The following is a 24,889-nucleotide window of genomic DNA, read 5'->3' on the forward strand; positions in this document are numbered from 1 at the left end:
GAGGGCCATTGTAAAACCTTCAGCTTGCACCTTTTGAGGTAGTCTATAGTGGATTTTGACATGTGTTTAGGATCATTATACATTTGTAGAAGCCATCCTACTTTTTTTTTTTCAACAGCTTTTGTTACAGATGATGTTATGTTTGCATCAAGAATTTGTTGAAATTTCATTGAATCCATTCTTCCCTCTCCCGGTGAAATGTTCCTTGTGCCATTGACTGCAACACAACCCCCAAGCATGATTTATCCTCTCCCATGCTTAATAGTTGGTGAGATGTTCTTTTCCTGAAATTCTGTGTCCTTTTTTCTCCACACATACCTTGGATCATTGTGGCCAAAAAGTTCTATTTTAACCTCATCGGTCCACAGAACTTGTTTCCAGAATGCATCAGGCTTGTTTAGATGTTCTTTTGCATACTTCTGACGCTGAATTTTATGGTGAGGACGCAGGAGAGGTTTTCTTCTGATGGCTCTTCCATGAAGGCCATATTTGTGCAGGTGTCTCTGAACAGTAGAACAATGTACCATAACTCCAGAGTCTGCTAAATCATTCTGAAGGTGTTTTGCAGTCAAGGGGTTCTGATTTGCCTCTCTAGCAATCCTATGAGCAGCTCTCACTGAAATTTTGCTTGGTCTTCCAGACCTTATCTTGATCTCCTCTATTCCTGTTGACTGCCATCTTAATTACTTTTTGAGCTGAGAAAAGGGCAACTTGAAACACGTTTCCATTTTCTTATATCCTTTTCCTGCTTTGTGGGCCTTCACCATTTTAATTTTCAGAGTGCTAGGCAGCTGCTTAGAATAGAAAAACCCATGGCTGCTGTTTTTTGAGACTAGGTTAGAGGACACTGGGTTTTTATAAAGCTGGGAAATTTGCATCACCTGGCCTTTCCCAACGATGATGGTGAACAAACCATAACCCTAACAGGATAATGAAGATCTGAAACCTTGGTCAAAGTTATCTGTGCACAGAAAGCTCCAAGAGTGCCCAAACTTTTGCATCGGCCCATTTTCCTTTTTGTAATTTTTAAAATGTAAAAAATGACGATATATTTTTTTCTTTTGCCTAAAACACAAAGGAATAGTGTCTTTAATTTTAGCCCTTGTAGAGATCATTTCATCTTCAACTTGCTTAACTGTTCACAATAACAGCAATCCTAACCAGAACCCCAGCTTTGACTCTACCATACATGTGTATGCTCAGCTCATTTCGTAATCTGCCATGTAGGGAGAGTGGGAACATCCTTGGCCAGTCCTTTCCCTTAATGTGTGTAGGGGACCTTTTTAAAGTGTGGTTTGTTTGTTTTGTTTTTTTTGCATTTTTAATATGAGCAGTTCAGAATTTAATCATGTAAAATGAACGTATCAGCAGTGCTTCAAATATTTTCTTGTGTATTTTGGAAGAATAGCTAATCTGTTCTGGCAGGGAAAGGGCAGGATATTTTCTTGACCGATCCATTGTAAAGGCAACTCTTCTCATATAAGGGTTTGCAGTCAGTCCAACTACCAACAACCCCAGAAAATCACAACTTTTTTTTTTTTTTTTTTTATGTAGAAAGAGGGGGGGGGGCGACGACATACAATTAGAATGCTAATGCGTCACAGGTTCTTTTTTTTTTTTTCCATTTTATTTCATTAGCATTAAAATAGAGCTTCTGTTATGCAAAATTAATCTTCTGTACTGTCTTTTCTCTGTTATCAAGTTTGTTCTGAATAGGAATGAAATGCAGAATAAAAAAATATTTACATTTTGGTTGAATGATTATATCTTTATACAGAATGCTGAGCTCAGTCATCGGAGACTGGATGAAGAAATCTCCACATTTCTCAGTGCTTCAGGGACTTCAGAGGACTCCAAAGGTAAGACCAAGTCCATGCTGCATACTTAATGAGTATAGATGGGCTATTCATGAATATTCAGTAAAGGATGTCATTATGGCGACAAACTTGTGCAAAAAAGAATATACACAAATACAATTCGCACATATTTAAAAAAAAAAAAAATAGAATAGGCATTTCCACCATACATTAAGCATGCTTCTGGGCTTTGTACTGAACCTATCAGGTTATTCCACAAACATCTTTCACCTATTCACAGGTATGATCAGTGGAGCATCTGACAAGTGAGGTATGCCTCCGCGCACTACGCCTGAAATCTTATTCCAGTCAGTGAATGGAGAAAGATTTCAACATAAGGAACGTTTTCATCCCAGCTCCATCCATTTTGTTGGAAACTGGTGTGAAACTGTTAAAGATCGCTATATTTTTGCGCAACTCTGTATTGCTCAAAAATTCTGCGACTTTCAGAGTCATTTACACCAGAATTTTGGCTTAATCCCTTCGATGTATAAGGGCTTTTCTCTATTTTACACCTCCTATTGCTTAGTTTACTTTACATGGCTATTTTTAGGTCCTTTTTTTATTGCGCCTTAAAAATGTTAAACACTTCTAATAAATCCAGTGCATTTTATGAATCCTTAGCAATTTCCCTCATTTCTGGACCTTATTCAAATTTGTTGAGGACCGTGTAAGTTAGGTTGTGTCTGTAATTTTCAATGAATTCGGCCTTTGAGTTGAACTAGCAGTGTGATTTTTAATATAAGGCACAGAAGACCTATAGCTCATTGCTACATTGATGAGCATAGTGAATACTTAAAACTTCACTTTCATTTAAAATTGCCGTGAAATATCCATTTGTCCTGTATCAATCATACCCAGTACCAGCAGTTTGCCTGCCCTGACGGTGGCTCTTACAATCCTACGGAGGATACACTTTACTATAGGAAAGCACGGTGGTGTATACCGGAATCCGTTTCAATCATTATCGTTACACTTTTAGAACATTTTTCTTTCTTCTTTCTGCGATTTCTTATGTGACTCTCCCCATCAGGAGACTGAACAGATTTAATGACGATGATACTCTTAGATATCCGTCTCTTGTCATTAACTATGGCGAGCATTTGATAAAATAATGGCAAAATAACATTGATTGGGCTTTTGTTTCCAGCATGTAGACGCTTTTATGAATTTTCTATGCCTTTGTCTGTGCGTTGATGGTGTACTATTGTAGCCTCTGCAGCCGGACTGACCATTTTGAGGATAACGTCTATGACAACCCTGTACAGCTTGGCTGAAAAGTAGCTTTACTAGGTTGTGAATTGATGACCTCAATCTTTAAGCAGAGAAATCTATCCTAATCCTCTGAAGATAAACCTTTTATTTGATTAACTTACAAAAGTACTTGGCTTCTCGGATCTGTTTTAACAGAAGAATAGTATAGTAAAATATACATTGTGAGATTAGCAATAATCTGTAAAAGATGGCTTTGTGAGTTTATTAATTCTTCACCAAAAAATGAAACTTGTAAATGAAGTGATAAATTATAGAAAATGTGTTGTGTGAAAAGCATGCTGATATTTACCCTGCATAATGAAATGCAAGCACCTCGGTGCATAATGGAAGATGACAATTATTTTATACTAACTATGACATTTTTTTCTTCCATTATGTGTCCAGTGTTGCAGCTTAGCCCTGATTATGAGAAAAATGAAACTATTGCCTATAACAAATCAAACGCCATCCGTGTTTTACCAGTGGAATTTAGAAAATGAAAAACTAAAATCAGACCCTGCACTCACCTAAAGGGCAAAAATGTATAAATGATCTTTGATTTAAATAGATCAGGTCCTATGTACTGTAGCGGCACTATACAACCAACAATGTAGGAGGGTGCAATAACTTATCTGCCCGGTTCATGGATAGAAACCAGAACCACACGCTGCCACGTACAGTGCAGAAAGTGGGAGAAGGCTATTGCACATGTATGTGCTATTCACAGTCTACTGACTTTGTTCTTACAAAAGGGAATTCAGAAATGGCTGATAAAATATTAGGGTTTTCAAATGCCTTGGTAAACTTTAATAAGGATCTACCTGTGTCCTAGATTAACCAATTTTATCAACGGATTGTATATCCTCTGCGCGCACGTGTGTATGGTATGTATGTATAAAAAAAAAAAAAAAAAAGCTATATTATGTGTGTGTGGATAGATAGATATATAGATCTCTATATATCTCTCTCATGTATATATACACACACTCACTCTTATTGATAATTTCTCTTTTTTGTTTCTCTGCATATCTTGTCGGTTTCCTTCTCTCTGTTTGGATTCCCTCTATTCTCCATTTTTCTCATCAACCGCTCTCCTTTTCTTTCTGCCTTATTCCACTTATCTATATTTATCATTTGTGTTTTTCAGATATCAATCCAGTTACCCTGCAACAAATGAGAAACATATCTGTTGCCTCCCAAGATACCTGCAGAGCTCTAGCGGACTGTCTACTTCTTTTTACCCGGCATGAAAAGGTTGGTATATTGTGTATTAATCCTGTCTTTAATTGCTAATTGAGTAGAACAGTGTTGCGCTGCTCATACAATGTATATACAATAGCTTCTGGTTATTAGGCAGAAAACCTGCCCAATGCCTCTTGTAGTGAGATTTGTGTACAATGCATTTTGTTCTTGCATAGGTGAATGTGCAGCTTCATATTTCACATGTCCAATGTAACATGTTGGCATTGCATTACTTTTTTGACAGTTTTGTTCATCATGCGTATCATCTGTTAATGGGAAGGTTTAAGTGCATGGCACCTAGCACTTTGTGTGAACTGGTGCCATACTATATCCTGACAATTGTAACCAGCGACTTCAGTGCCCTGTCCAAGTGGCTCAAATGATGCTCTGGAATTGCTACAAATGGTTGTGCCCACAGCAGGCAGCCCTCGCTACACAGTGGCGCCACCATGCTGACATTTCCCTCTTCAGTAGTTAGAATAAAATAGTGTCACCAACACAGTAATAGTATCCACACCAATGCCCACACCCACACACCAATGGCCACACACCAATGCCCATACGCACAACATCCACACACCAATGCCCACACCCTCAGAGAATTATTCGCATATAGTACATTACAGTGCGTGGATTTGTTATGACAGTAGATCAGTTGTAAGGCTATGTGCCCATGATCAGGTAATAGCAGCGCTTTGGACGCAGTGTGTTTTCGCTGCGTCTGATCACGCAGGTAAATGCGCATGCGTTCATTGAACAAATCAGTGCTGTGACCCCCTTCATTGTCAGTATCAGTGTGAACTCCAGACATCTAACCCATGCCAATCATTGAGAGAATATAGAAAAGCCCTAATAGCAATGGTTCTGTCACTTATCTTGAAATATATATATATATATATATATATATTATAATATATATTAAACAGTTGAAAGCAGAAGCAGTGTGTTTCAGGTGTGCATTAAAATACATCCACAGGTGTGTCTCTAATTAACTCAGATGTTGCCAATAAACCTATCAGAAGCTTCCAAACACATGGCATCATCATATGGGCAGTCCAGAATTGTTTAAAGGCATAGTAATCTTGGTGTATGTAAACTTTTGATATTGCAGTAAGTAATAAAAATGCCTTAAAAAATTCTCTCTCTCTCATTATTCTGGCATTTGGCAAATATTAAAAATGATGGTAATCCTAATTGACCTAAAACGGGAAAGGTTTATTCTGATTTCATGTCAGATATTGAGAAGAACACGAATATGTCTCTTTATATAGTGTATGTAAACTGGTTTCAAGTAAGTGTGTGTGTGTGTGTGTGTTATATTTGAATTTATATAATTTTTTTTTTGTTAATCTTTTGTAAATGTCACAGTTGATCAGAATTCAGCATAGTTGAATTTTTGTTCTCGCACCTTTCCTTTCCTGAGCTATGTCCCTCTCTTGCCTTGTCTTTTTAGCCAAGTGGGTGTGATCCTCAGGAAGACTCCCATAGTGAAGAGTTGCGGACCCCGCCCGCTATCTTTTTAAAAGACTAGATTTATATACAGGGAAAGTGGGCCATATATCAGGAATAAAGTGGTGCGGGAACAAAAAATAAGCCGCCAGATTCAGGAGAACAGCGGCAGTTGTGCCAGGTTAAAAAAAAAAAAAAAGTCCTATTTATGGCAACGTACAAATCCTCTCAGGTTAATAAATTTGCAGTGGTTTACCAAGTGTTAAATATTTGGCTTGGTTTTCCACATAGAGGAGCATGAAATGTAGTGTAGACTGAACAGGCGTCTTATCCCGGGACTTTACTGAGGGAATGAGCACAATTGCAGGGGGCAGAAGGAGCCAATAGACGTTGTGCTGTGAGGCCAATAGCAGATTTGCTTACATGTAAAGATTTGCAGGGAGCAGAGAACGCTGTGCTTCCTTCTCATGCAGCTGCTTGTGCTCTGTACAAGGGATTTTTTTTCTGAGATGAGGATTAGGGAGGGAGATTGCTGGCCAGCACATAACGGTGCATAGGATTCTGCTGGGAAAGCGGTACGGGAGGTGCCACGGAGGAGAAAGTGCAGATCCCACCTGAGAGGTAACGTGTTTTATGCTCTGCTGTCCTTTATCTGCCTCTGTGGAGGTAATGGCTTGTGCTGTAGAGTCGGCATATAATGCTGGGTTCAGTGTTATCCTGCAGTCATATCTGGCAGAGTACTTTATAATGTAATTATAATATACTTGTATTGGTTTGGATCTTTATAATGCTCAAGCCATGAAAGACCTTGTGATAATCTCTGATCTGAAGCTACTTTGCCTACAGTCTTAGAAAATCAGATCTACAAAACGTCCTTCACAGTAGAACTCCTCCACATGTATACTGTATACAGCCGTGCGTCTAGCCCTGTCTGTACCGGTGCAAAGGCTTTCAGGGATGATCTCCATGGATTAGCCCTGATGACTACTGGATGCTGTCACACGGGCTAAATGTGCACTTCTGACCTTGAGTTAGCAGAATACATAAATTAATAGTTACCAAATTCATAAACTGTTATTAGATATGTATACACAAAAGGGCAAAATCAGCGAAATTTAAGACCTTGGCACTCAAGGGTTAACAGGAGCTTTTCCTAAGATGTGTGATTTACAAGATCCGTCTTCGCGCTCGTGCACAAACCTGTGAATATGGATGGAGGGGATGTTTACAGAATGACAGAGAAACCTCTTAAGAAAACTCTATATGTTCACAAGTGAGATGCGTATATACCGTATAGGTGTTACCGAGCCAAGCTTGTCATTTTGCCGTGTTATAACTCCATTTACCTTGTAGTCATCGTTGCAGGCTTGGATGTGTTCTAAAATTAAGATTCAGTTCTGAAATATTGTGCCTAAAATTGTCAAGCGTTTTTTGTATCATCCATGTTCATATACAGTATAGTGTTCTACTTTGCTTTATCACTGACATGTATTCAGGAAAGCCAATACATGCTTCGGGGCCAAGTCATTTCTTTTTGCATCTTTCCTAGAGTAAAAAATAGTGATTTATTTATGTATTTTTTTTCATTTCTGGCTAATTTAATTATTTTGTGCCTTTTTTTTTACGCACACTTCACTTGGTTTTGTATGTCATTGTCACAGGGTGCGAGTTTAAAGTGGCCACATGAACGGTGCCTGCTCCATACACTGCATATGCTGACTTTAATACATAGCCTAGCATCAGACTTGTAATGGCAAGAATGGGCGCAAGACATGATCGCTGCTGTTTTAATTGTTAAAATTCCTCTGTCAATAACTGGCAGCGGCATATAAATTGTGTGATTCTTGGCTATAAGCGACACGAAAGCAGGGGCTTGATATGTTAACATGCCAACTGGGGACCAGCTCATGGGCCCCATCACTGCCTTTTGGTCACCTTTCACTGAAGGCCCCCTATTTTGGCCTCTTAGGGCAGAGACAGACTGCCGTATACCTCGTGTGTTGATCACATTGCTCTGAACGGACTGGCCGACACCTCTCCTGACCTGAGGCTGACAGCATGATGGATTTCTATGCAGCTGTCAAGCTCAAGTCAGTAGAGGTGCCGGGCAGTACGAGGTTTCGATGCGATCCTCGCACTAGTTTATACGGCAGTCTGTCTGTGCCCTTAGGCTGGGCTTCAAGGAGATCATAATTTTATACTAGCTACTGCAATACAATGGTATCGCAATATATAGTGTAGGCCAGTGTTCTCCAACTTGTAGCTCTGGAGCCTAGTGTGGCTCCTGGGCCCGTGATGTGTGGCTCACAGGTGGTCTACCAGCTTGGTGCATTAGCACCAGATCTAGCAAATGGCTATGTAAAGAAGGTCTTCAGATGGTGTCCTTTGATAATTAAAAATAAACTTTAAATCTCTTCCCTTTCTCAGTTTTAAGATGAGATAACTGTTTAAGAGAAGATACCCAATACATTTTTTATCTTTTATTGGTTATTGCCTATTCCATAAAAGTTTGGTCTATCAAATATAAAATTATTTAAAACATATGTTAAAAAACAAATTAAAAATCAAACCCCAGATTTGCATTTTTACAATCCTAGTAAAATACAATAAAAAGTGGTCAAAATATGATACATACACCCAAAATAATCTAATTGAAACCTACAGCTCGGTATGCAAAGAACAAGTCCTCCATCAACCGAAAAGTAACTGTTATACGTCTCAGAAAATGGAGACCCAAACAAATGTATTTAAATTTTTTTCTACTACTAAAATCTAAAAACTATACAAGTTTAGGATTGCTGTAATTGTACTGACCTGGAAAATAATTTTGCCTGGAAATTTTTACTGCTCAATGAATGCCATAAAAACAAAACGTGGAAAAAAACATGGCACAATGGCTGTTTTTTTTCACTATCACCTCATTTGGAATTATTTTCCTGGTTTTCAGTACAAAATATGGTAAAATTAAGTGTCATTCAAAAACGCTTCTCACAAAAAAAAAACAAGCGCTCACGCGGCTATATTAACAGGAATATAAAAAAGTTATGGCTCTTGGAAGAAATGAAAGTGCAAAAAAAGAAAAATCTGCCTTTCCCTCGGGTTGAAAGGATTTTGCTACTTTTTACTTCATAATGGCGCATATGAGCAAATGAATTAAACATCATTGAACTAGCACCATTTCACCAAAAATGTCTATTTTGATTAATTTTCTGCAAAAAGAAAAACCAAGATGAAAAAAAACAAGCAAAAAAAAAAACGGCAAATGATGAATTGGGTCCTATGTATTAACTGGTTCCAGTTGTCAGGGAATTAACAATTTTAACCTATATTTATTATTTGTGAGTAGAATTTTTCGAGGCATTTTTTTGCACAATTTTTTTTTTCATAAAAATATTTACTGTCACTTTTAATTTCATTTTCTTCCCTTTTTGTGCACTGTCCTTTTTAAATTACTGTACAATAACTTGTCCTTAACCCACTTTCTTGGAACACATGATTTTTTTCTTTACATTGATAACAGTACTTGGTAGCTGTTGGCACTAGCTGTTAATGCTTCATTATACTAGGCGCTACATGGTTAATCACATAAATACAGATACAATCCTGCTTTTGTATAGCGTTTGACTGACAGCGTTGTGCTTTACTTGCCCAGTATACTGAGACTTTTGTTGTCATGCAGAACATCCTCCATTACTGGTGGGTGGAGGTCATAAGTGGGACTATTGAAGTATGCAGTAGTAATTCCTGAGTGGAACCCAAAGCATTTCATGTAGCTGGCTAATTAACGCTGTCCTTCCAGCAATGTGTTCGACGGGCCTAATATATTACGTCCAGTTAATATGTAATGCTGAATATGGAGACAAAGCAGCTTCATGAATAGTTTACCCTAAATAGAGCCATCATAAGCGTCAGCTTTTATTATTAATAAATTTAATGTTAATGAAAAATTTATTTTCTATATAATAGAATTTTAAGGGATTGACGCCGTCTCGATCCGCTAGTATGTGTTTCCCCTGCAGCAGCCACTACAGGGAAAATGTGGTATTGCATGCCTTTTTTTATATGAATAGCTTTCCACGTAGATATGGACAAGCCGCGTCCTCCATAGTGAGTGATGCTCTTTGTTAGCATCTCTGACCCAGCTAATAAAGGGTCATCTTAGCCCCTCTCTTTACATCCTCTTATGAGACAACCTGTGCTTCCTTAAAAAGGGTAATTTTAAGAATGATGCCTGCAGCTATGTGTTCCTGGATTTTACAGTGTTTGCAAGCAAAAGTGAACAGTATGGCCAAGCTTTAATAAATAAGATATTGACTACTACTAATTCTTTTTTTTTTTTTATTGTGTCAAAAAGATATATTTTGCCTACAAGTGTCGGCATATGCTACAGGTACTCCTGATATATTCTTGTACATGTGGTTCTGGACAACATTGGCACATACGCTGATGATGTTAGACTATGTTCACACATCATGATTTTTTTTGCGTTCATTTTCTGCAGCAAAACCTGTTCTCTTGCCAGGAGATTGTCGTGGATTTTTCTTGCAGTTTTCTTGCGCTTTTTTGCTTTTTTTCTTGGTGAGTTTTTGGTGCATTTTTTTCACTGTCTTTTTGTCTGTTATGCATGTACATAATGTTCAGTGAAAAAAAAAAAAAAAACTCATTCTGGTTTAGGCACAAAAGACACTGAAAACTTGACACCTGCATTTGTTCACCGTTTTTTTTTTTCCAACACCTATTACTTCCAATGGGTGAAAAAACGCTGAAATTGACTTGTTCTATTTTTGCAAAAAAATATGCAAAGCACAAAATCCTGAACAAAAAATAACTATGTGTGCAGGAGATTTCTGGAATCTCATAGACTTTGCTGGTACTGCAAAATGCAGCTGAAAATTTGCATAAAAAAGCACTGAAAAAAACATGATGTGTGAACATAGCCTTAGTATTATGAGATGGGAACAGATCCTGGCACTCCTGTGCAGTGCAGAAGATGACAAATATGCACAAAGGTGGGGTACGGCTTTGGATAGCATGCTGAATCTATTGGGGACACCTAAATAATAAACTCTTGTTGCCATTTGCCGCCTGTGACTTGTAATTTAAAAACAGTAAGTGCTTAAAATTTTGGCAACCATATATTTACAGTTAACCTATTCTCTGATATGGAGGTAAATATACTTAGAGGGGTATTCCCATCTCCAAGATCCTATCCCAATATGTAGTAGGTATAATAATATTAGCAAATCCCTCCAATTAGAAATAAGGAAAGACATAGCGAATCAGAAAAACTATACCACATGTGCAGGTATTGCAGGACATTGGGTATCCATGGTTATGTCCACTGATCTAGTGACAGCTAGTTGCTAGTGGTCGTAACCATGGATACCTAAAGGTCCTGCAATGCCTGCACATGAGGAAAGAGACATAGTTAATCAGAATAACTATACTACATTTCTAATTGGAGGTGTTTGCTCATATTAATATTACTACACCTACTACATGATGGGATCTTGGAGATGGGAATACCCCTTTAATTCTCTTCCATTTGTACTAGGAGCACCTCACTTTAAGTCTGGTGAATCTTCTGAGCACAGAATATGCCATCTAAAATATTCAAAGAAAAAATATAGCTGCACTCTCAAATGCTAAGAATAATATATTTAGAAAATTGGAACTGCATTACTGCCATAGAAAACAGGGAAACCCCACATCATGTACACTTGATTAAAACCACCCAAGGCTGATGGGAGTAGGAGCACACATGTCACAGGAGTTTACTACAAATAGGAAAGACTGACCAGCAGTTTTCCAAATGTGTCATTCTTGGCATTTCAGAGTGCAGCTATTTTTTCTTAGTGTTTTTTTCTAGCTGGCACCTGTGCACACACATTTGGATGTGCTGGTCAATCTTTTCTATTTGTAGTAAACGCCTATAACACATACACTCCTACTCCCATCAGCCTTAAGTGGTTGTAATTGGCTGGTTCCTACATGCCCTATAAATTGTAGGCTTTTTAGCCCAGGGAAGGTGACAAATCAGGACAGGGACCCAACAATGAGGTATGCCTTGACTGTCGCTATTGGGCTCACATACAGTGAAGGAAATAATTATTTGATCCCATGCTGTTTTTGTAGGTTTGACCACTGACAAAGACATGAACAGTCAACAATTTTAAGAGTAGGTTAATTTTAACATTGAGAGATAAAATATCCCCCAAAAAATCAAGAAAATCACATTGTATAAATTCGATACATTTATTTGCATTTTGCAGTGAGAAATAAGTATTTGATTCCTCTGGCAAACAACACTTAACACTTGGTGGCAAAACCCTTCTTGGCAAGCACAGCAGTCAGTTGTTTTTTGTAGTTGATGATGAGGTTTGCGCACATGTCAGGAGGAATTTTGGTCCACTCCTCTTTGCAGATCATCTCTAAATAATTCAGATTTTGAGGCTGTCTTTTGGCAACTCAGAGCTTCAACTCCCTCCATAAGTTTTCTATGGGATTAAGTTCTGGAGACTGGCTAGGCCACTCCATGACCTTAATGTGCTTCTTTTTGAGCCACTCCTTTGTTGCCTTGGCTGTATGTTTTGGGTCATTGTCTTGCTGGAAGACCTAGCCATGACCCATCTTCAATGCTCTTACTGAGGGAAGGAGGTTGTCACTGTGCTCTTAGCAGAGAAACACCCCCAAAACATAATGTTTCCACCTCCATGCTTGACAGTGGGGATGGTGTTCTTTGGGTCATAGGCAGCATTTCTCTTCCACCAAACACGATGAGTTGAGTTAATGCCAAAGAGCTCAATTTTTGTCTAATCTGACCACAGCACCTTCTCCCAATAACTCACAGAATCATCCAGGTGTTCATTGGTAAACTTCAGACGGGCCTGCACATGAGCCTTCTTGAACAGGGGGACCTTGTGGGCACTGCTGGATTTTAAACCTTTAAGGCTTAATGTGTTACCAATGGTTTTCTTGGTGACTGTGGTCCTAGCTTCCTTGAGATCATTAACAATTTCTGCCAGTGTAGTTTTAGGCTGATCTCTCACCTTCGTCATGATCAAGGATACCCCATGAGGTGAGACTTTGCATGGTGCCCCAGATCGATGTTGATTGACAGTCATTTTGTATTTCTTCCATTTTCTTACTATTGCACCAACAGTTGTCTCCGTCTCCTTCTCACCCAGCGTCTTACTTATGGTTTTGTAGCCCATTCCAGCTTTGTGCAGGTCTATGATCTTGTCCCTGACATCCTTAGAAAGCTCTTTGGTCTTGCTCATGTTGTAGAGGTTAGAGTCTGACTGATTAATTGAGTCTGTGGACAGGAGTCTTTTATACAGGTGACTATGTAAGACAGCTGTCATTAATATAGTAACGAGTTGATTAGGAGCGTCTAACTGGTCTGTAGGAGCCAGAACTCATAATGGTTTGTAGGGGATCAAATACTTATTTCTCACTTCAAAATGCAAAAAAATATATCTAATTTATACAATGTGATTTCCTTGATTTTTTTTTTTTTTGGATATTCAATCTCTCAATGTTAAAATTAACCTACCCTTAAACTTAGACTGTTCATGTCTTTGTCAGTGGGCAAACTTACAAAAACAGCAAGGGATCAAATTATTATTTCCTTCACTGTACATTGGCCAATCTATGTGCTAAATACCTTCGTTTTACTGTTGTTTTTCTATAGCAATATTGCATTTTAATTTTTCCAATGTTTCATGTGTACTTAATGTGGCGTTTCCCTGTTTTCTATGGCAGTAATGCAGTTCCAATTTTCTAAATGTATCTTTCATGGCATTTCAAAGTGCAGCTATATTTTTTCTTAGTGTTTTTGCTATCTGGCACCTGTACACACAAGTTTGGATGTACTAGTCAGTCTTTTCTATCTAAAATATTCAGTCGGCATCACTCTTCAACGACCAGGATCAGTAATGACTCCAATCCCTACTGTGCAGTGATCAATATCAACTGCAGTATCTCAGTGCTTAGGGAGGTCCCTCTGTTGTCCAAGCGCAATACAATCATGGGTTGACATGTCATCGAGGGGTGGGGGGCACACAAAGGCTTCAGCTCTGCCATGGCTATGTTGGTAAGATATGCAATTGCTCACCTTCATGTTGATGGCTGGGTGCATGTGCAAGGCACCAGGAGGCGCGATCGATGGAAGTTGGAGCTGTTGAAGGCAGTTTGATGGTCTGGCAACTTTCTACTAGTAAACGTTGAGCCCCTGCGGCTAAGTGGCTCGTATGTTAACACCCACCATCAAGTGACCGTTGTAGGCCAAATAGATCCCTACATTGCCTCGGTATTCCCTAATGGCAGTGGACATTTAGAACAGAATAAAAGGATTATCTAGTACCTCTTGTTTCCACATAGGGAGGCAAAATTTGCCACTGATATAGCACACCTCATCCACCTACCACTTATTGGGCACGCCCTGGAGTCATTGAGTATGCATCATATTCTAATTAATAGGACAAGTGCACAATACTTGCAGGCCATACATGAGACAACTGGACGGCATGTCTGTAACTCCTCTGGCCATCCGATAAGTGACTGGCGCTGGATAACCGATTTACAGACTAAGGGAAAATTAATATTTTATATTTTTAGCAAACATATTGTCCTAACTTGCCTCCCTCTCTAGCCTGATTGTGGTGGGCAACTTACTCTGGTCTTGTTAGTCAGTGGGGATACTTCGTATGTATCTAAGACTAATGCATTTAAGAAAGAAGAAAACATCCCTTGCAATTTAATTGTACTGTACTATGCTTCATAATCTGAGCATTGAAATGAAATGCTGTGATGCCGATTATATACGGTTCTCTAATCCGGCTACATTCATTTAGGCATTGATGATAGAAGCAGATGACTGGCAATTAGCTTTCTTGTATCTTATGATGTACATTGTAAGTGCTCAGTTCACCAATGTCTTGTCTTTGTGTTTCCTCATTTGCCTACTTCTAGCATACTAATGAATTAACCATATATGTAACTAACTATATTACTATTATTTAATATTGTTATTATACACTGCTCAAAAAAATAAAGGGAACACTTAAACAACAGAATATAACTCCAAGTAAATCAAACTTCTGTGAAATCAAACTGTCCACTTAGGAAGCAACACTGATTGACAATCAATTTCACATGCTGTTGTGCAAATGGAATAGACAATAGATGGAAATTATTGGCAACTATCAAGACACCCTCAATAAAGGAGTGGTTCTGCAGGTGGGGACCACAGACCACATCTCAGTACCAATGCTTTCTGGCTGATGTTTTGGTCACTTTTGAATGTTGTTTGTGCTTTCACACTCGTCGTATAATGAGACAGACTCTACAACCCTCGGAAGTTGCTCAGGTAGTGCAGCTCATCCAGGATGGCACATCAATGTGAGCTGTGGCAAGAAGGTTTGCTGTGTCTTTCAGCGTAGTGTCCAGAGGCTGGAGGCACTACCAGGAGACAGGCCAGTACACCAGGAGATGTGGAGGGGGCCGTAGGAGGGCAACAACCCATCAGCAGGACCGCTACCTCCGCCTTTGTGCAAGGAGGAACAGGAGGAGCACTGCCAGAGCCCTGCAAAATGACATCCAGCAGGCCACAAATGTGCATGTGTCTGCACAAACTGTTAGAAACCGACTCCATGAGGGTGGTATGAGGGCCCGACGTCCACAGATGGGGGTTGTGCTCACTGCCCAACACTGTGCAGGACGCTTGGCATTTGCCACAGAACACTAGGATTGGCAAAGTCGCCACTGGCGCCCTGTGCTCTTCACAAATGAAAGCAGGTTCACACTGAGCACATGTGACAGACGTGACTGTCTGGAGATGCCGTGGAGAGTGATCTGCTGCCTGCAACATCCTACAGCATGACCGGTTTGGCAGTGGGTCAGTAATGGTGTGGGGTGGCATTTCTTTGGAGGGCCACACAGCCGTCCATGTGCTCGCCAGAGGTAGCCTGACTGCCATTAGGTACCAAAATGAGATCCTCAGACCCCTTGTGAGACCATATGCTGGTGCGGTTGGCCCTGGGTTCCTCCTTATGCAGGACAATGCCAGACCTCATATGGCTTGAGTGTGTCAGCAGTTCCTGCAAGATGAAGGCATTGAAGCTATGGACTGGCCCGTCCATTCCCCAGACCTGAATCTGATTGAGCACATCTGGGACATCATGTCTCGCTCCATCCACCAACGTCACGTTGCTCCACAGACTATCCAGGAGTTGGCTAATGCTTTAGTCCAGGTCTGGGAGGAGATCCCACAGGAGACCATCCGCAACCTCATCAGGAGCATGCCCAGGCGTTGTAGGGAGGTCATACAGGCACGTGGAGGCCACATACAATACTGAGCCTCATTGTGACTTGTTTTAAGGACATTACATCAAAGTTGGATCAGCCTGTAGTGTGTTTTTCCACTTTAATTTTGGGGGTGACTCCAAATCCAGGCCTCCATTGGTTAATAAATCTGATTTCCATTGATGATTTTTGTGTGATTTTGTTGTCAGCACATTCAACTTTGTACAGAGCAAAGTATTCAATGAGAATATTTCATTCATTTAGATCTAGGATGTGTTATTTGAGTGTTCCCTTTATTTTTTTGAGCAGTGTATATTCTTATAGCGCCATTTATTCCATGACGCTTTACATGTGAAAAAGGGTTTACATAATAAAAACAAGTACAATCATCTTTAACAAAACGTGACAGCAAATGGTACAGGAGGAGATAGGACAAGGGATGGGTGAGGATACAGTAGGTGAATATATCCTATTTGTGGAGATGCTGTGCAATAAAAAAAATATACATTTTTCATAACAAATAATGAATAATGTGTTATTTGGGACCCAACGGGTCATCCCCTGGCGCTGTATACAGAATTATTGCAGAATGCTGATCAATCTTATTATTGAAAGCGTCTACAGTCCCTTTCTACGTATACTTTTGGGACATGTTCATCATGTAGGCAGAAGGGTGCTCCCTGGTGATCTCCGGTTATCTACCCCTTTGCCTAACACTATTCTTGATCTGGTGGATTTTGCATAGCAAACATTATTACACCACCACTCCATAATAACCTATTGTAGAGGACTTTCTATCTGGGTGAACACTGGACATGTGCTGGTATCTAGGAGTGCCATACTTATCAGTTTTATTGTATAAATTGGAATATTAGTGTCTTGCCCTGTAAAGATGACTGTTGTTTCCAATAAAAAGCATGGATGCCGGACAGATAAGTTTATGTATGTATATTTTATGTCTATTTCTGTGACCTATTAATTCTTTTCCCAGTTTTAAATTGCTTTCACTGAGTATAATTGGTATCGTGTCATAGGACTGTAGTTGTTCAGCAGCTTGAAACCATTGTTATGCGCCAGTAATAAGGCAACATTCTTAGCTTGGTTAAAAGGTAACGTTTCTCCATGTGGAGAGTGACATGCTTTACGTGCCAGTGTAAGGAGACTTATAGGCCATACAATGCTTCTTTAGGAAATTAACTTGGCAAATTGCCTCTTCAGAGAGGAACACATCCTAAGGTCTATCAGAAGCTGCTCTTAATGTCCCATACAACTTTGTGTTTTATAGACTATGTGCGATGATGTCACTGTATACAACTTCATTCTGGCAATCTTTCCATCTAGGCCGGATCAGGGAGAACAGTCACCTGGGAAGGGCAAGCTGCAGCGATGAAAGCAGCTGAAATCTCCTGAGTTCTTCTTTACTGCTTTATTTATTAAAAAAAAAAAAAAAAAAAAAGCATGCACACAAAAACTTGTATTAACTTTAAATGGCACCTATTACTAACAACCTAAACAGACATATCACTGACATCACATAGATATTAGATGCAGGGGAAGAAAGGATATGATCCAGCTCCCAGATTCATATTTCCAGGATGTGTTTAAAACCAATAGTACATAATTATTAACATCATAAAAATTAAGGGGAAATATGACAAAATTAATAACAGGCAGTGAAACCTCTGCATGAGGTGGAGGGGGGGGGACACCAATGCCTAAGAGCGCTTGGCGTTCGAAACGCTTATGGTTGCGTAAATTTTTTTCTTGCCTTCATTTCCCCTCCACCTCTTGCATGCTTCCATTTGGAGAACATGTGAGTTGTGAACTGGGGCATTGTCTTGCAGAAGACAGACACCTTTGGTGAGCATGCCACATCTCTTGGTTTTGATGACCTCCCACAATTTGTGCAGCAGTGAAGCATAGTATGCCCTAGTGATCATGGTACCCTTTGCTAGGAAATCCATCAATACTACTCCGTGCTGGTCCCAAAATACTGTGAGCAATGACTTTGCCTGCTGAGGGTTGGAAAATTCGTTTTCTTGTATGTATGGGCCCATTGCAACCGTTTCTGCTTGTGAGCACTGTTTAGGGGTCGCCAGATAGTAGGTTTATGCATAACCACAAGCCTCTGGAAGATCCTACACCTTGAAGTTCACGGGACACCAGCAGCTTCAAATACCTGTTTGCTGTATTGTAATGGTATTTTAGCATTTTAGCTCTCTTAATCTGATTTAATTTGTCTGGCAGAAACCTTCCTATTTATGCCTTTATCTGCACAAACCCATCTGTGTTCTGTATCCACCACAAATCTCCTCACAGTTCGATGATCACACTTAAGTTTTCTTGAATCATCTAGTGTTTTCATACCTTGTCTAAGGCATTGCACTATTTGATGTTTTTGCGCAGCAGAGAGACACTTTGTATCCCATTTTGCTTGAAACCTGTGGCCTGCTTAGTAAAGTGGCATGTCCTTCTTAAGTAGTTTTCCTTTAATTTAGCTCACCTGGCAAACTAATTATCTAATTATCACAGGTGGGTGTTTGAGATTGATTTCAGTGATCCAAAGTGGCGTCAGACACAATACCTTCCATGAGTTTATATTTGAGAAAACAAAGAATTCTTTGACACTTAAATCCAATTTCATATTAATTTAGAATGCGGCGTGTGTGTGTATATAATAATGTATTTTATATAGATATATAGGGGTGTGTGTATTTAATATATTATTTGTTGCAGATGGCTTTGTGGCTACAAAATATTAACCCCATTACAACCCAAGGTGGTTTGCACGTTAATGACCAGGCCAATTTTTACAATTCTGATCACTGTCACTTTGAGGTAATAACTCTGGAACAATTCAACGGATCCCACTGATTGTTTTTTTCGTGACATATTGTACTTCATGATAGTGGTAAAATTTCTTCAATATCACTGGCGTTTATTTGTGAAAAAAAACGGAAATTTGGCGAAAATTTCACAATTTTCAAACTTTGAATTTCCATGCCCTTAAATCAGAGAGATTTGTCACCCAAAATAGTTAGTAAATAACATTTCCCACATGTCTGCTTTACATCAGCACCATTTTAGAAACTAAATTTTTTTTTTTTTGTTAGGAAGCTATAAGGGTTAAAAGTTGACCAGCGATTTCTCATTTTTACAACAAAATTTAAAAAAAAACATTTTTTAGGGCCCACATCACATTTGAAGTAACTTGGAGGGGTCTTTATGACAGAAAATACCCAAAAGTGACACCATTCTAAAAACTGCACCCCTCAAGGTGCTCAAAACCACATTCAAGAAGTTTATTAACCCTTCAAGTGCTTCACATGAATTTTTGGAATGTGGAAGAAAAAAAGTTAACATTTAACTTTTTTGACAAAAATGTTACTTTTTCTGTCACCCATGACGGCACAACGAGAGAGGGGATCCGCCCTTCAAGGACCGGAAACCTTCAAGATAAAAAGGGCGGTGCCTCTCCCCGCTTCAGTGGTTTCCTGTCCTTGATGGGGGACCTTCCTTCTCGTCAGGCGCGGTAACAAGTGGGTTTCCAGGTTCGTGAGGGCATGTAGTAGAGCTAATCCAGTCCCTACAGTTAGGGTCCCTTCTTGGGATTTAAACTTGGTGCTAAGCGCATTAACAGGTTCTCCCTTTGAGCCCCTTAGTTCAGGGTCCATAAAACTACTCACCCTAAAAACAGTACTTCTGGTGGCCTTAACATCAGCACGGAGGGTTAGTGAGTTACAGGCTTTGTCGGCAGATCCACCTTTTACCCTAGTGCTAGACGATAGGGTAGTTTTGAGACCAGACCCTGCTTTCCTACCTAAAGTGGTTTCTAGGTTTTATATGTCTCAGGAGAAAGCCCTACCATCCTTCTGTCCTGAACCCAAAAATAGCAAGGAGGAAAGGTTTCATACCTTGGATGTCAGGAGATGCCTTGTACATTATTTAGCATCCACAAGCTCATGGAGGAAGGATAGGTCTCTCTTTATCTCCTTCCAATGCTCCCGAAAGGGATTGAGGATCTCCTAAAGGCACTCTGTCAAGGTGGATCCGGGAAGCCATTGCGAAGGCCTACACGGGGTCAGGCAGAGATCCCCCTGACAATTTGAAAGCCCACTCTACTCGGGGCATGGCTGCTTCCTGGGCAGAAAGGGCGAACGTGCCCATTGAGCAAATATGTAAGGCGGCCACATGGTCATCTCCGTCCACTTTCTATAACCACTATAGACTTGACCTTTCTGCCTCCTCTGATCTCACGTTTGGGAGAAGGGTTCTGCAGGCTGTGGTCCCTCCCTCACATACTTAGTTCTCTGTAATTCTCTCGTTGTGCCGTCATGGGTGACAGAAAAACACGTATATTACTTACCGGTAATGTGTTTTTTCAGAACCCATGACGGCACCTTTATATTCCCTCCCTGTCACTGTGGTGTACACCTTCTGGTGGGTGGGTGTTGAGTGTTCACGTGGGTGAAATTCGTTATAGTTATTAAAATTGTGTGCTCTAACCGGAGAGTCCTCTCATGCTCTGTAATCCACTGAAGCGGGGAGAGGCACCGCCCTTTTTATCTTGAAGGTTTCCTGTCCTTGAAGGGCGGATCCCCCCTCTCGTTGTGCCGTCATGGGTTCCGAAAAAACACATTACCGGTAAGTAATATACGTGTTTTTTATTTTTGCAAGGGTATCAGGAAAAAATGGACCCCAAAATTTGTTGTGCAACTCCTCCTGAGCACGCTGATACCCAATATGTGGGGGAAAACCACTGTTTGGGCACATGACAGGGTTCGGAAGGGAAGGAGCGCCATTTGACTTTTTGAATGTAAAATTTGCTTAAATAATAAGCGGACGCCATGTTGCGTTTGGGGAGCCCCTGATGTGCCTAAACAGTGGAAACCCCCCACAAGTGACATCATTTAGACCCCTCAACGATTTTATCAAGGGGTATAGTGAACATTTTGAACCCAGAGGTACAACACAGAATTTGATAACATTAGGTCATCATATTGAATAAGTCGTCATTACTCTTGAGTGCAAGTGCTCGCTACTTGAGTTTGCATCAGGTACACTGGTATGCACCAAGTATCGCGGGTGCTCAAGTGACATGCTCGAGTCCCCGCGCCGCATGTTTCACGGTTGTTAGACACCAAAAAAAAGACATGCAGGGATCGCTCGTGGATGGCAGACAATTCCCGTGAGTTTTTTTTGGCTGTATAACACAACCAAAACATATGGTGCGGAGACTCGAGCATGTCACTCGAGCACCCGCTATACTCTGTGCATACCCGAGCACCCGATGCAAACTCAAGAAGCGAACACTTGCGCTCAACACTAACCACCATATCGTCATCCTTTTTTTTTTTTTTTTTTACTTCTGAAAAAATCCCTAGCCCAAGCCCTAATTTTTTTACGGCGTTCCTCGTGCGGTATAAGTGATTAGATGACTTTATTCTTCAGGGCGGTGCGTTTACAGCGATACCAGATTGATGTTGAGTTTTTATGACTGACTGTCAGCCACTAAAAAAACCCTTTTTTTTTTTGTTGCAAAGACTAGTTTTTGCATCACCATATTTTGAGAGCTATAATTTTTCCATATTTCGGCCGACAGTTATGTGAGGGCTTGTTTTTTGAGGAACAAGTTGACATTTTTATTGGTAGCATTTTCGGGCACGAGACATTTTTTGATCGCTTTCTATTCCAATTTTTGGGAGGCAGAATAAAAACCAACAATTCAGGACTTGTTATTTTTTTTCTTCGTTTTTTTTTATGCCGTTCCGCGTGTGGTGAAATTGATAAAGCAGCTTTATTCTTCGTGTCAGTATGTTTACAACGGTACCACATTTACATATATATTTTTTTTATGTTTTGGCGCTTTTACACTATAAAAACTTTTTATTTAAAAAAATTGTTTTTGCATCGCTTTATTCTGAGAGCTCTAACTTTATTTTTCAGCAGTTGGAGCTGTATGGCTGCTTGTTTTTTGCGGGACAAGATGAAGTTTTCAGCGGTATCATTTTTATTTACATTCGTCTTTTTTTTTTATAGTTATAGTATATGTTTTATTCCATTTTTTGTTTGGCGGTATGATGATAAAGCATTCTTTTTTCCTATATTTGTTTATTTTTACTGTGTTCACTAAAGGGGTTAACTAGTGGGACAGTTTTTTATAGGTCAGGGCGTTCCGGACGCGGTGATACCAAATATGTGTACTTTTATTTTTTTTATTTTTCATAAGAATATTTATTTATGGGTGCAGTATTTTTTTCTTTTTTTGGGATTAGTTTTTTTTCTTTTTTTTAAATATTCTTACAATTTTTTTATTTTTTTTTCACTTTCTGACACTTTTGGAACTTTTATTCTTTTGTCCCACTATGGGACTTTCACTTTTTACATTCTGATTGGCTGTATAGCACAGGAATGCAGAACCATCCCTGTGCTATGCAGCCTGTCAGCGCTGCACAGGGAGAAGTTACTTTGTTCGCGCACTGCGCATGACCAAAGTAACTTCTTGCCTCCTGGTGACCCGGATGTTATCACGACGACATCGGGTCACCATGACAACATCTGGGACCCGGCACAGACACCGCGGGACGCCAGAGAGGAGGTAAGTAGCGGCACTTAACCTCCCGCAATGCTGCGCTCGACTTCGATCGCAGATTTTCAGGGGTTAGTGCGGCACCGCTCCCGGCACATAGCACCGGGTGTCAGTTGACATCTGGCGGCGATTACGCCCGCACAGCCTGTGTGCGGGTGAAACCGCCAGGGCGTACTAATACGTATCTGGCCCATAAGGCCCAGGGAGCAGATACATATTAGTACGTCTTGGGCCGGAAAGGGGTTAATCAATGCAGTCAAGTGAATAAAGAGCTGTTGACTTATTTCTTCCAGGAACCATTCACTGCGACAAAGATGGTAAAATAGTGGTCACCTGGAGATGGATAATATAATTTGACTTTTATTACATTGTATCCCCACACCTAAATGTTGAAATTGCAACACAAAGTAAAAAAAAGTCATGGAATTATGAAATTCACAGCATCTATAGACCTGTTAATGATGTGCAAATGATGACAAAATGGAAAAAACATTTTTAAAACATCTGAGTATTGAGTATGAGTGCCACACGCAGAAATACATGCACTTACACACCTTTACTTCTTGGTGTTGCAATTTCAATGTTGAGAAGTGTATTGGTAAGACTCGTGTATACAGCAGCTTTAACATGTACTGTAGTGCAGAGAGGTGTATGGTGCCTACTGTTATGGAAAATATTTTATACTTTTTTGCTTTGATTTATTATTTAGACAATTAATTCTACCTATCTAGATCTTTGCAAGTTTTGTATTTTAGTATTTGCTTTATAAGTGTTATTCATAAAAGCAATAACACAGGGTGTTGTATTTGATATAGAGGTGTCTTTGTGTTAAGCTTTCCTTTGTTTCTAAAAGTATAGTAAACTGGACAGAGCCAGTTTCAAAGAATTCAACAGAATTGTCAGAATTCCTGTTGTCCTTCTACAGTTTAACCACTAGTGGCTTCTATTGGTCACCTTAATTGTGCTGCAATCCCCCTCCTTACCACTGGAGGCTGCTGTTGTGTTCTGCAATTGCCCTTTACCAAGATGGCAGATTCTGAACCTGTGAGATCCATCTTTTTTCCTGTTTGGGCCTTCTTAAAGCCGAATGGATCTCCCACTCATTGCTTCATTATTGTGTCTAGCTGTTAGCCTAGTCCAGTCTCCAGCTCCTGAACATTCTTATCCAGACTGTTCTAACCGATCTACGGATTGTTTCCTACAACTCCTTTTGCTAACTCCAAGAACTTTTACTACCGCTTGCTGTTCCTTCTCGTGCTCCTTTGGCCACTGGTTTCCAGCAGTACTACGCCATTATCGTAACAAGAATTCATAATAATTTACGACTTTGTTATTCCCAATTTAAAATACTTTCTTTCCCCAATTAAAATATTTCCTTTCTTAGGTAATGTAAAGCCATTCCCTTTTCTTTATCTCTGTGGTTGTAATAAAAACTTGTGACTGGACATCTGAGATTCAGACAAGCCTGGTACACTACTGACACACTGGTTGTGTGCCATTGCCTCCTATCGATCGACTCTCCGATTTGATCAAAACTGAAAACGTGTGAAACCTTTTGAGTTTCTCCTAAAGCTTTCCAAACAGGTTTCCACATCACTATGAATTTTTAAGGTGTATTGAAATATTCTCCCATAGAAGCAATGCATACATACAGAGTCCAATGGAGCATGATATGGCTTTTCTTTCTGTCAAATTTATATTCTAGCAGACAGCACAGTAGTGAGTACTGGTGGTTTGCAGCGCTGGGGTCCTGGGTCCAAATCCCATCATGACAACATCTGCAAGGAGTTTGTATGTTCTCCCCAGGTTTGCATAGGTTTTGCGGTACTTTGGCTTCTTCCCACACTCCAAAGACATACTGATATGGAATTTAGACTATGACCCCTAATGGGAACTGCCATGACAATACCTGTAAAGCGCTGAGAAATGTAATGGCGCTATATAACGAAGCATAAAAAATTAAATAAAACTGATTTAAAAAAGCATACGAACATAAGGTAAAGGACTTGTTTACCCTCTATCAGAAATTGCCACAAGGCAAAAAATATGGTCCCTAAATAGCAAGACTATCATTAAACGCAGCTTTTATTTCGCTTTTCTAATAAAAAAAAAAATTCTTAATCAGTAGAGATTCAATATGTGCAACTTTTTTTTTTTTTTTTTTCTCGGACTCTTCTCTTTTTCTTTTCTTTCC

General features: G+C 39.7%; 1 protein-coding gene across 4 annotated transcripts in view; it reads left to right on the plus strand.

Moving 5' to 3' along the window:
* The window catches only part of OSBPL1A (oxysterol binding protein like 1A), a 192,139-nt gene that overhangs the window by 88,746 nt on the left and 78,504 nt on the right, over positions 1-24,889 (plus strand). For 3 of the 4 annotated variants that reach the window (XM_073679177.1, XM_073679176.1, XM_073679178.1), the window contains 2 exons: positions 1,778-1,859; positions 4,258-4,364. In XM_073679177.1, coding sequence (XP_073535278.1) covers positions 1,778-1,859; positions 4,258-4,364 — 189 coding nt within the window. Of the gene's footprint in view, positions 1-1,777; positions 1,860-4,257; positions 4,365-6,130; positions 6,423-24,889 lie in introns of those variants that run through there. The other variant, XM_073679179.1, reaches the window with a different exon arrangement.

This window comes from Phyllobates terribilis, unplaced genomic scaffold, assembly GCF_046119375.1.
Source record: "Phyllobates terribilis strain yellow unplaced genomic scaffold, ASM4611937v1 Scaffold_4__5_contigs__length_816908805, whole genome shotgun sequence".
In the NCBI taxonomy this organism is placed as follows: Eukaryota; Metazoa; Chordata; class Amphibia; order Anura; family Dendrobatidae; genus Phyllobates; species Phyllobates terribilis.